At 44.2% G+C, this 12,057-nt stretch overlaps 1 protein-coding gene across 1 annotated transcript in view; it reads left to right on the top strand.

Moving 5' to 3' along the window:
• The first annotated feature begins 2,143 nt into the window (after positions 1–2,143).
• The window catches only part of FAM3C (FAM3 metabolism regulating signaling molecule C), a 36,111-nt gene continuing 26,197 nt past the window's right edge, over positions 2,144–12,057 (top strand). Inside the window, exon 1 of the mRNA XM_082239825.1 lies at positions 2,144–2,232. Within this exon, the coding sequence (XP_082095951.1) occupies positions 2,159–2,232 (74 nt within the window). The 5' untranslated portion in view covers positions 2,144–2,158. The remainder of the gene's footprint in view (positions 2,233–12,057) is intronic.

Genomic DNA, 12,057 nt, shown 5'->3' on the forward strand with positions numbered 1-12,057 from the left:
CCCAGCGCCTGCCCACCTAGCAGTTCGAAAGCACCCCCGGGTGCAAGTAGATAAATAGGTACCGCTTACCAGCGGGAAGGTAAACGGCGTTCCGTGTGCGGCTCTGGCTCGCCAGAGCAGCGATGTCACGCTGGCCACGTGACCCGGAAGTGTCCCCGGACAGCGCTGGCCCCCGGCCAATAAATGTGAGATGGGCGCACAAACCCCACAGTCTGTCAAGACTGGCCCGTTCGGGCAGGGGTACCTTTACCTTTACCTTTAGTAGACTATAAACATTTATATTGGTAATAAGTTAATAGTATGGAATTTATAAAAGAATGTACGGGTTAGGGTATTTTTTTAACTATTCATATCATGTTTCTCTCACCTTTACATAGTTCTGTGTTTTGTTCTTTTCCATTTTTTCTTCTTTTCGTATGACTTTACTACTTTATATTTGAATTTCCCCCCCAATAAAATGTCAATTAATAATTGCCAAAGGGGGAGGGCGCCTTTAAAGAAGGAAGAACTTTCAACAAAGAATGGGGGAGATATGCAGTTTTTTTTAAAAAAAATGGTAAACAATTAAATACATCAAGCAGTTAAAAGAAATATGTTACTGTGCAGTATACAGTAATGGATAGATAAAGTACAGTAAGATTAATTGGAAGTCAGTTTTAAATTTCTTCTGTATAAGTTTTATAATTGTGTTCAGTATCAGGAGTATATATGATGATAATTATATTAATCTTCTTGTATCTTATAGTGTGTGGTTTGATTTTTCTGTTATTTGTTTGATTGTATGTTTGTTTACTTGTATGTACGTCTGTTTTCTCATAAATGTATTTATTTTAAATTAATAAAGATATATTTAAAAAGGTGGCTTTTGCAGAAATACAAAGAGTAAGAAACAAAAGGAGCAAAGAGAGGCAAATGTTTGTATATGGTACGGCTGGCATATGTCCGGATTTTTCCGGACAATTATAAGGGTTTCAAAGTGGAATTGACGTATGCGGGGAATATCCAAAAGGTGGCGCTTTGTCCTGGATCAATCAAAAAATCAAGTCAATCTAAAAATACTGAATGGTTTAGTTTATGCAAAAGATGCAGGAATTTATGGTATGCAAAATGAACAATAGAAAGAGAAGAAGAAAGTCTTTGATATTTTAAGGTTGTTTACATGAATATTCAAAAATGTAAAACTGAAAAACTTAACAACAATTATTATTTTTTAAAATCACGCTTTTTGGCGTAAAAAATAGTTTGGGGGGTGTCCTGGTTTTTCACTTTTTGAAATATGGCGAGTGGCGACCCTAAGGTGGAGGGAAGTCTAAGCAACGACAACTATGTATGCAATCGTTATTTGACGATTTTTGCTGCCCATTTGGAAAAACCTGAAAATAAAATTTATAGAAAAAAGAAAAAAGAGTTAATGGGTTAAATTTGACGGCGAAACTAAGAGACCCCAATGATGAACCTGCTTCTGGAAAACCCATTTTGGGCTATCCGTTGAAGCATCAAAATGATCTGAAACCGTGAGCTGGATTCGAGATATAAGAGGCGGGAATAAAAAAAGAAAGGGTAAAATTAAGTTAAGGGTCATGATTATAACGATAGGGTTGATTTTTTTTTTAAAAAAAGTGAAAATCTTTGGCAAATCTTTTTTGAGATTTCATTGGCAAAATTGTTGAGCTGCTTCCCCCCCCCCGCCAAAATTTCGAAAGAACTGGACGTTTCCGAGCTATTTATGGGGAAAAGCGGCACGCGATCCATCCGCCCGGATTTTCCCGGACGCACAACCCGACACACCTCGCGCTCCCGGCGTTGGCTTGCGTCCCGGGAATTCCGGACGTATGGCAACCAACAGAAACGAGGGGGGGAGAAAAAGGGGAACATAAAAAGAATGCTATATTGTACGCGGAGTCGATTTGTTAGAATCTCAATAACCAGAGGTGGTGTTTTTTTTTTTGGTGGGGGACGACAATGCGGTCCGGGACACCGCACTCTGCGCTTGCCTCGGAGCGCTCTAGGTCTTGGAGCGCCTCAGGCTACGCGAAGGCCCCTGCGCCACCACAGGCGCGGCGGTCCTCCAGCACTAGGGGGCGGCACTCCGTCCCTCGCTCTGTGCAGCCGCTCTGGGCGGCCGCCGCTGGGTACGCATCGCGAGCCCCCACGGCGCATGCGCAGTTGGAGGAGGCGGCGGCGGCGGCTGGAGCGAGGCGCTCGCTGCTGGTGGGCCGGCGAAGGCGGCAGGTAAGGTAAGGCGGGCGAGGGAAGAAGAGCCTCCCCGGGAGGAGAGGCGCGCGCGTGCGTCCCCTGCGGCCTTTTCCACCTCTCCCTTTCCCTTCGGAAGCGGGGCTCCTTCTACGGCCTCGGTTCCTCTTTCGCGTCCGCCGTTCCTCAGCCGCCTCTCGGCTGCTGCCCGTCCTCGGCTGGGCGCCTGTGGCCGCTCACCTCGGACGCCGGCGGAGGAAGGAGGCTCCCCGGCTCTTCTCTTCCGAAAGGCGAGGGAGCCCGCGCGCAACGCAACACACGCAGTCCTCGCAGGGTTCGAAACTCGCGTTGCTCCAGGCGCATTTGGCGACCGGAAACGCCAGCAGTTTCTGAGCTTTGGGTGCAGCAGCCCTGCGCCTGAGATTTCTGGTGAAACCCGCAGAGTGGAAGGAAAAGAGGACCTTTTTCTGCCTCCCCCCTTCCAGCTACTCTCCGAAGACTGGAGAAGAGACCCTCTTCTCCTCTAATCCAAGAGATGATCATTACTTTTGTATACTGCCCTGTGCCCAGGTCTTAGGGCAGTGCACAACGAAAAGATCACAATATGAAAACACAAAATGCATAAGAAAAAGAAATCCCCCCATCACACTTTAAAAGGGCGTTGAATGTCAAATCAGCCAAAGGCCGGGTTAAAAAGGAACATTTTTGCTTGGTGCCTAAAGGTGTACAGTGGTACCTCGGGTTACAGAAGCATCATGTTACAGATGCTTCAGGTTACAGGCTCCACTAACCCAGAAATAGTACCTCGAGTTAAGAACTTTGATTTAGAATGAGAACAGAAATTGCGTGGCGGCGGCAGCGGGAGGCCCCATTAGCTAAAGTGGTGCTTCAGGTTAAGAACAGACCTCCGGAACGAATTAAGTTCTTAACCCGAGGTACCACTGTATTATGAAGGTGCCAGCCAACTCTTCCTAGGGAGAGCATTGCACAAACATTGTAGATAGCACAGTGGGAACTTTTTCTCCCTCTTCCCCCACCCCTCCTGCAGGCAGTTTCGAAATTCCCATTGTTCTAGTGGCATTTTGCAACAGCGAATTTCATTAGTGCGAGCAATTTCTGAGCTCTGGGTGCAGCCCTGCGTCTGAGATTTCTGATGAAAACCGCAGAGTGGAAGGAAAGGAGGACCTTTTTCTGCCTCCTTGCTCCCAGCTACTCTCCAAAGACTGGAGAAGAGACCCTTTTAAGAATATTAGGGGGTGGGCAGGGGAAGGACTAGACCATGTGAAAAATGAACGTAATATTTTAGCTGCAGTTCGTTCGTTTTCAGCTTTGTATTCTTGTTATTTAAAAAAGTGTGCCTAGACATTCCATTGTTGTGCCCATAACCTTGGTTTATAAGGTGCCGTTTAGCTCCTAGTTTCGTATCTCCATTTCTAACACTGATGCCTTCACAATTATACTTTATTCAGGGAGAGCTTAGTAGCAAACGGAAGCTTTCAGCTGAATACAGAAACAGTGATTCAAGAGCTGAAAGGAGCCAATATATAACACACATTGCACTGTGGTTACAGTGTTGGATTAGGACAGGGTTTCCCTGTGCCATTTAGCTCCTAGCTTTCATATCTCTGTTTCCAACAATGGCCCCTTGCTTTGAGTCTTGCCTCTGCCCTGAACTTCCTAGGCTGCTACTCATGTCTTTCTCTCAGCCTCAGTCTACCCATCTGTGAAATGGGGTGTGTGTGTACGCGTGGTGATACTGGCTGACTTTAGGCCCTTGAGCCAACTCCTAGGGGCTGAGATCCCTTTGACCACCCCCAATAAATTTTTTGAGAGGGCTGGCTCCCCTCCCAAAGTTGGTAGGCGTTGCCATTCCAGTGGTGTACATGGACCACATCATGTGATCTGTTATGCGGGGCTGAGGTTAGCTGGGCACCCCCAATATTTTATTCACTCCCGTGCTTGATGAAAGGGTCGCCACTGCATAACACATGCTTGAAAACATTTTATTTTGTTTGATATTAATCCCATATATGCCCCCTTCCAACTTTGCGGTGCAGTGATTCTATGCGCGTGTAGGTGTCCTGAGAAGTTCAGACTGCAAGGGTTAAATGAACATCCCAGAGCATTTACAGAGTGTGGTTCCCATGGTCGCTGAGTAGCCCCAGTCAGCTGCCACGCACCTGGAGCTGGGGAAGTGTGAAGTCCCAGCTCCTCCAGGAACTTTGAGCACCGACACTTCTTCCGAGAAATTAAATGCTGCTTAACACATATTAATCTTGTACTCTTGTCAGTCTGAGTGATAATAGGGTACTGTACTTTCTCCCTCCCCGCCTCATGTATTATGGGTGCGTAAAGCTGAGCATGACAACATTCGTTTGTCTCTTATCCACGTCACCACCAGAGTGGTGAAAGTCTGCATTCTCAAGTCATTATCAGTGAAGTCGGGATTGGTTTTCTAGATAAAATTTAATAGGAGGTTACAGTGACAACTTCTATGCATGTTAAAGCTACAGCTAAGCCTCTTTGAAAACTTTTTCTGCCTCTTCCTCCTAGGCTATGTCCTTTTCTTTTTATCTACCTAGATTCTGCTACTGTGCCAAATATTTATTGGTTTCTTGCCCTGATCTCTCCTTCTCTGCAGCCTTGGAGCATTCCTTGTATTTCAAGGAAGGGGCAGCGTTCCCAAAAGGCATATGCAGCAAAGCCTACTGGACAATTTCCCCTTCACACCACTTTTGCGTTATTAACATTTACAGACCCATCAAAGTAGAGATTACTCTGCTTCTGTACTGGGTGGGAGGCGTCAGGATGACCTGTTTGTTGAGTCATGATTGTGATTTCCTTGTGCAAGGTTTGCAGGGAGGTTAGATGATGTTAGCCCATTGCTGATCATTTGTTCTGATTTGTTTGCCCTGCCACATGAGACAGTTGTTAATCCCACACTTGCTGGTGCATTTTCCTGTCACTTATTGCAAAAAGCCCATGGTGTGGGTGGGTGGGTTTGCTGTACTTTAATTGTGCAACCCAAATGTGCAGTTGAATGCCACTTGCAAAACAGAGGCCTCTAGGTCTTTGGCAGTGGTTTTCAACCCGTGCGCCGTAGAACCCTGGGATGCCTTAAATGATGGTCAGGCGTGCTGCGGGCACCACTGGCCTCTGTCCCTCTTTCCTTCCCTCCCTCTTCTGATGCCCTCTTATGTCTCTGCCTCCCAAAGGCTTGCACAGCTGTTTGTTGCAGCAGCCCTGGCTGCAAGCTCCCCAGGGGAATGGTGCCTCTGGTGCTGGCCAGGGGATGCTTCCCAGGCCCCTGTGGGGCAGTGTGAGGAGGCACCTCTCTTTGGGGCGGCGGTGGGGAGTTCAGACACACAATTAGCTGACAAAACCTTGTCAGAAAGGAGCATGCACAACTGCTATGAATTTGGAGGCACTACATATATTTAGAGTAGTTCTTAAGGCAGTTTGATGGAGCCTCTGACTGCAAAGAGTTTTAAAAGGGCAGGGTGAATTGAGAACAAAATAATAAATGGGGTTTCATAAGGTAAGTGTTTATTGATGCTTGTTGGGACCACTATCATGCTTTCATGTCCTGCCCCTCTCGTGGGGGTGTGGTAGTAAAGGTTGCTGCATCACTCAGAGGAGAGTGCACGTGCTGTCTCTCTCTCTGGAGCATGGCAGGGAATTGTGCCCTGTGACTTTGCCCAGGGAGAGGGCAGAAGCAAGAGAAATTGAAGAGGCTGCTGTTGCCACTTCCTTCTCTTGCTTGACAAACCTGGTTTGGCAACGTGGAGAATTTGAACCGTGGGGCTCCCTAGAGGGAGAACGCAGGCCACCCACTTCTTCCATGTGCAGTACAGTGGACGCTTGGGTTGCGAACGTGATCTGTGCGGAAGGCACGTTCGCAACCCGCAGCGCCACGTCTGCACACACAGGTTGCGATTTGGCGCTTCTGAGCATGCACGACCGCCGAAACCCGGAAGTAACCTGTTCCGGTACTTCTGGGTTTTGGCGGGTCCGTAACCTGGAAAAACACAACCTGAAGCGTCTGTAACCTGAGGTATGACTGTATAGTGTGGAGCATTCCAATCTCTTTGGTAACTAAGGTGAAATCGACACACATATAAAAAACGCTGTGAAAATGCTTCTTTTAAAACATGTTTTAAAAAATACATTGAATTTGGCATACATGTTCTCTCTGGTTTCCCCCCTGCATTCATTTACTTCCCCTTCCTTTGTTAGGTTGTAATCATCATCTAGAAGCAGGAGGCTGACCTTTTTTTACTTTGTATAGCTCTGTGTAGGATATCCATTGGTAGATACCACATTCACACCCTTCTCCCAAGTGTTAGCAGTTTGTTTTACAAAAAGAAAATATCTGACAGTGCTCAGTTGAGTTCAGTTATTTTTTTGTAAGTGCATGCCTTTAGACTAGGCATTTAAAAAGCAGTAGAGGTCATACCTTTCTTGAATAGTTTAATTAGCGCTTGTGTGTGTGTGTGTAATTGGCTTGCATTTAAATGTGCATTTAAATGGTGCAAATTTAGGTTTTTGAGCTTGGTCTAAATAGATAAATGAGGAGGGGCGGGCGTCAAGGAAAGAAAAAATGGCACTGACCTTGTGAGACTATGTATAGCCTTGGGAGAGCATTTGGAGGTGCAGTGAGAGTGTGTTTTGACTATACACAATTTTTGCTTTACACGTGATCCCTGGAACATAATCCCTTGTAAGTTGAAGGTCAACTCAATAGTACTTCCAGTCCATAGTAATTTATACCTTACTGATGAGCAATCCTAAAACTGAGTGTACAGAAAAGTGTTTATAGGGCTTATTCCTATACTTAAAATTCTTTGTACAGTTTTCAGTCTTCTCCTGCAATTCCATTCACACGTGCCGAAGACTGAACGCAGAGTACTGAGGACTTGCTTCAGAGTAAGCATGCATGGGAATTGCACTAATAATATTATAGTAAAATATTGTACAGAAGGTCATGGGACAAAGGATTCCTTATTATCAAAGCACTACAATATTTGCCTTTCTAGCTGTAAAATAATAATAAAAAACCACAAGTGTTTGCACTGTAGGCTTGGCTTTTCTGATACCATGGCTTTAAATTGCTTTTTAATTTTCATTCTGAAGGTGAACTGTTAACAGCAGAGTTATTTTGCAGTTGCATGATACAAACATGTACATTTATATTGGGCCCCTGAGCATCTTTATGTATTGAGAGAGAGAGAGAGAGAGATTGTAGCCCTTAAGACTGGTGATAGATATGAAATTCTTCCTCAGGAAATAGAGGAAAACTGCACAGAATTCTGAACCAAAGTTTTTCAATGGTCCACAGTAGCTCCTTACTTCCTAGAAGCAACTGCATTAAGCAAAACCTCCGAGTCTTGCCTTTCCTGGCATGCAATTTTTGATAGCAGCCAGCTGTACAGTCTGCATGGGTGAGTTAAATTAAAGCCATGGCTAAAAAATTACCCTCCTGAAGAAGGTACATCCCCTTTTGATCCTTGAAATGGTTTCCTTCACAACCCCTAGTTTAGCACTAAAGCATCGAACCGAAAATGCATGTGGCCGCCACACATGATTGCCTTATGTGATTTCAGGCCAGAGGCAGAAGTGGGGAAGCATAGCGTGGGAAGCGTAGCGTAGAGAGGAAGCACAGCGGCAGAGCACACACTATGCATGAAGAACGCCCTGGGTCAAACCCTGGCATCTTCAAAGATCTATAGCCAGCAGAGAGTTGATCATACTGGGCTTGATTAACCAGTTCTCTGGCTCAGTATTTTTGCATTTCTGTATTTTTCCATCTGAAGAAATGCATGCAATCTCGCTTTTATAAATTAAATTGAGAAATTGCTAGCCTACCATTTTCCCTTTAATGGTCCATCTACTGATATACAAATTAATTTTAAAACACCTTTCTTTTGCTTGGGTTGTGTGGAATGAGATCTTTGGTACAATGAGATCTTTGGTACAAGGCCCGTTGGGAGTGCTGGGCAGAGTCAGGGTTAGCCAGACACCAGGTGCATTTGGCACCTGGCTTTTGACCACTTGCAACCTAGTGAGGATGCCTGGGTGCCAGGATGGAGCCATCTGAAGGTACATGCCTGGGGAATCATTGGAACTTGACTATTTTACACACTAAAACCACATCCTGTAGAAATCTACCAGTTACATTAAGTTGCGCAGTCAGAATGAATTTCAGAAACCAAAATGCTTTTTCCGTGCAGCCTGAGCAGGAGCGGTGTACAGCATTGTAGTTAATTGTTGTAACTTGTCTTCCTTTATTCCACCCCACTGCCCTGCTCACAGTTGTGAAGAATATTCTTACATTAGGAATCGTCTGTGTCACCATTCAGAAAAAGAGGCAGGAATAGGCTGATACAGTGGTGCCTTGCAAGACGAAATTAATCCGTTCCGCGAGTCTCTTCGTCTTGCGGTTTTTTCGTCTTGCGAAGCACAGCTATTAGCGGCTATTAACGGCTTACCGGCTTTAAGAAAAAAGAAACAAACTCGCAAGAACTCGCAAGATGTTTCGTCTTGCGAAGCAAGCCCATAGGGAAATTCGTCTTGCGGAACGACTCAAAAAACGGAAAACTCTTTCGTCTTGCGAGGCATTCGTCTTGCGAGGTACCACTGTATACAGGCAGACTGCCCTGGATCAAGTGATCCTCTTTAAGTTCTTAACCGAGCTCAATGTTGTCATCTGAACTAGCCGGATATTTAACTGAGAATCAATCACAGTCAGTCCATCATTTGAAAAATAAGACTTTAAAGCTGTCTTGCCCCCAAATGGAAACTAGACATTCTGTTTGGCAAGCCTAACCTTGGTTTAAGGAACCATTTGGCACCTGGGCTTATATTATCTGAGTTTCTAAAACTGGGCAAAGTGTATTCTGGTCAACCCCCTTATCTGTCAGTAGCCCTGGTGGGTTTAATGTGACTGCAGTGGCAGTGATCCAAAGAGCATTAAGCCAACTGTATAATTTCCCACAATGCCCCAGGGTGAACCTGGGCTGGAGGCATTGTGAGAAATTTAAAGAGTGGCTATTCCCAGTCACTTGCCACTGCTCAGAAAGAAGGATCTAGCTTTGTCCCTGGGTTCAGCCAGCTGCCCAGAGATAGCAGGTGCTGACATATGCTTTCAAAATCCAGCTATTCTGCAATTACGAAACTGAAAAGGTGAAAGTGCACACACACTTGGAGAAAAATATCTGAGGGCTTGAAAAAAAAATACATCTAATTATTAACCTCCAAAGGAACATGTAATAGAAAAATCATGACCACTGTTGCATAAGAACTGTTATTTCCTAGTTCTCCTTCACAGATTCTAACCTGTAGTACTTTTTTGCAGAACAATGTGTAACATTTTGCAACTTCCTTGTTTCCTTTCTTTGCCTCTGGTTCTTTAATTTGAGCCAGGCTTGCAAGTGCTGTTAGGATTTGGCACAGCTACATAGAGAAGGGATGGTCTCTGAATATTGGTAAAGCGCCTCTTCTGGTTATGAAATAAAACGCCAAATTCCATCCTGCATAGTCCTTCAAATAAACTTGCACACAGAAGCTGTTTTCTCTTAAAGGAGGTGCAGTTTTTGCAGCAAAGCCAACCAGCTGATTAGAGTTCCCTTCCCACTATGCCCTGTGACTCAGTAAACGGAATGAGGTACGAGCTCTTTCCAGAGACAGAGCTTACATTTGGCGTTGATCAGGTTAAGAAAAATGATAAGGAGTGGAGGTTTGTGGTGGGAAGGTACGGACTCTATAATTGATAAAGAGTTTCATTTGTAGTGCGCTGAGCATTTCCAATGGCAGCTATATATATCATAGAATCACAGAGTTAGAAGAGACCCTGAGGTTCATCTAGTGCAATATTAGTACTGAAAAAGGGAATCTGCTGCAAATCGCCTGGGGCAGTTTCTAGTCGCTGGTGGTGACCTGGCAACATGCTAATGAGCCTGAAGTAGTTGTGTGGAAATGGTATCAGTTATTAAGAAAAACAATTTGTAAATTAGGATTTGCATATCTGATGCTTAATGGCGTGATGTCAACTGTTTTAAAGTTTTATGTATAAGTAACGAGATTATTTCACATTAAGTTGAATTAATTTGAATGCTGAGAATAAAGATTTAAGAAGCAGTGTTGACCAGTGACAGAAATTAGGCATTTCCTCAGGGGCAGTGTTAGAAACTCAGATATATAAGATAATTGCCAAATGGCACCTTAAACCTGGGTTACGGTCACCACAACGGAATATCCAGTCACTTTTTTTTCCAATGAAATTACTTATTATTATCATTGTTATAATTATTTCTATGCTACTTTATATTTTAAAGAAAAAATATCGAAGTGGTTTACAACACATTAAAATATCAAATACAGCAATCCAGAATAAAACAAATTCAAGGAAAATATTTCAGATCCTTCTCTAAATGACATTTTGCCATCCCCATATTCATTTACCTACAGTGGTACCTCAGGTTACATACGCTTCAGGTTACATACTCCGCTAACCCAGAAATAGGGCTTCAGTTTAAGAACTTTGCTTCAGGATGAGAACAGAAATTGTGCTCCGGCAGCGTGGTGGCAGCTGGAGGCCCCATTCGCTAAAGTGGTGCTTCAGGTTAAGAACAGTTTCTGGTTAAAAATGGACCTCCGGAACGAATTAAGTACTTAACCTGAGGTACCACTGTACTTAATTTATAGAGTTGCCCCACAGCAGAAATGCTCTAGGAAGGCTGTGGGGTGTAGTGGTGACATTGGGCCAGTCACAGCCTCTTATCCTACCTCAGAGGGTCATTGTAGGAATTAACTGAGGAGGTAAGAGAACCACGTACTCCTTGGAGAAAAAGGTGGGATAGAAATGCAAACAAATAAGCTCTTCTGCTTACCTTACCTGCTTAAGAAATCTGGAGGGGCCAGCCAGATGGAGATGTCAGCTGCCATCCTGGCATCCAGACATCTCTATGTGGTCGCAACTGGACCTGTGCCAGACGCAAATGGGCAAGGCTGTGTGCAGATTTATGAAGGCTGCAATCTTGTAGACATTTCCCTGGGGAGCAAGCTTTATGGGATTAATGGGGACTTCCTTCTGAAGAAGTGTGTTAAGCATTGCATGGTAAGATGCCTCAAGTGTAGCTGCTGTCGAATAAGTGCCAGGAAGGTATTATATATATATATATATATATATATATATATATGCTTTCGTAGATTTTCACGGGTACAGGAATGCAGGTTTTGGTGTCTTCGGGTGTCTTCCCGTGTAAGAGTCGGGGTGTCTGTGCGACGTTTCGACGAGGTCTCACTCGTCATCTTCAGGCTGGTGCTTTCGGCTTCTTGTTACTGGAACAGAGCAGAATCTGGTGTTTGAGTTCCTATAAATACTGTTGAGGGGTGTGGTGTATAGCCTCTAACGTTCTGGGCAGAGAGGAAGTTCCTAGATTAGTGTGCCTTTTCTTCTTTTGTTCCTTAATTACTTGAGGGATATCTTGAGTGAATCTTGAGTGAATATCTTGAATATCACTCATGAAATCACTCAAGATATCCCTCAAGTAATTAAGGAACAAAAGAAGAAAAGGCACACTAATCTAGGAACTTCCTCTCTGCCCAGAACGTTAGAGGCTATACACCACACCCCTCAACAGTATTTATAGGAACTCAAACACCAGATTCTGCTCTGTTCCAGTAACAAGAAGCCGAAAGCACCAGCCTGAAGATGACGAGTGAGACCTCGTCGAAACGTCGCACAGACACCCCGACTCTTACACGGGAAGACACCCGAAGACACCAAAACCTGCATATATATATATATATATATATATATATATATATATATATATATATATATATTTTAAAACTTATACCTGA

The sequence above is a fragment of the Podarcis vaucheri genome (genome assembly GCF_965113315.1).
Source record: "Podarcis vaucheri genome assembly, chromosome: 10".
Lineage (NCBI taxonomy): Eukaryota > Metazoa > Chordata > Lepidosauria > Squamata > Lacertidae > Podarcis > Podarcis vaucheri.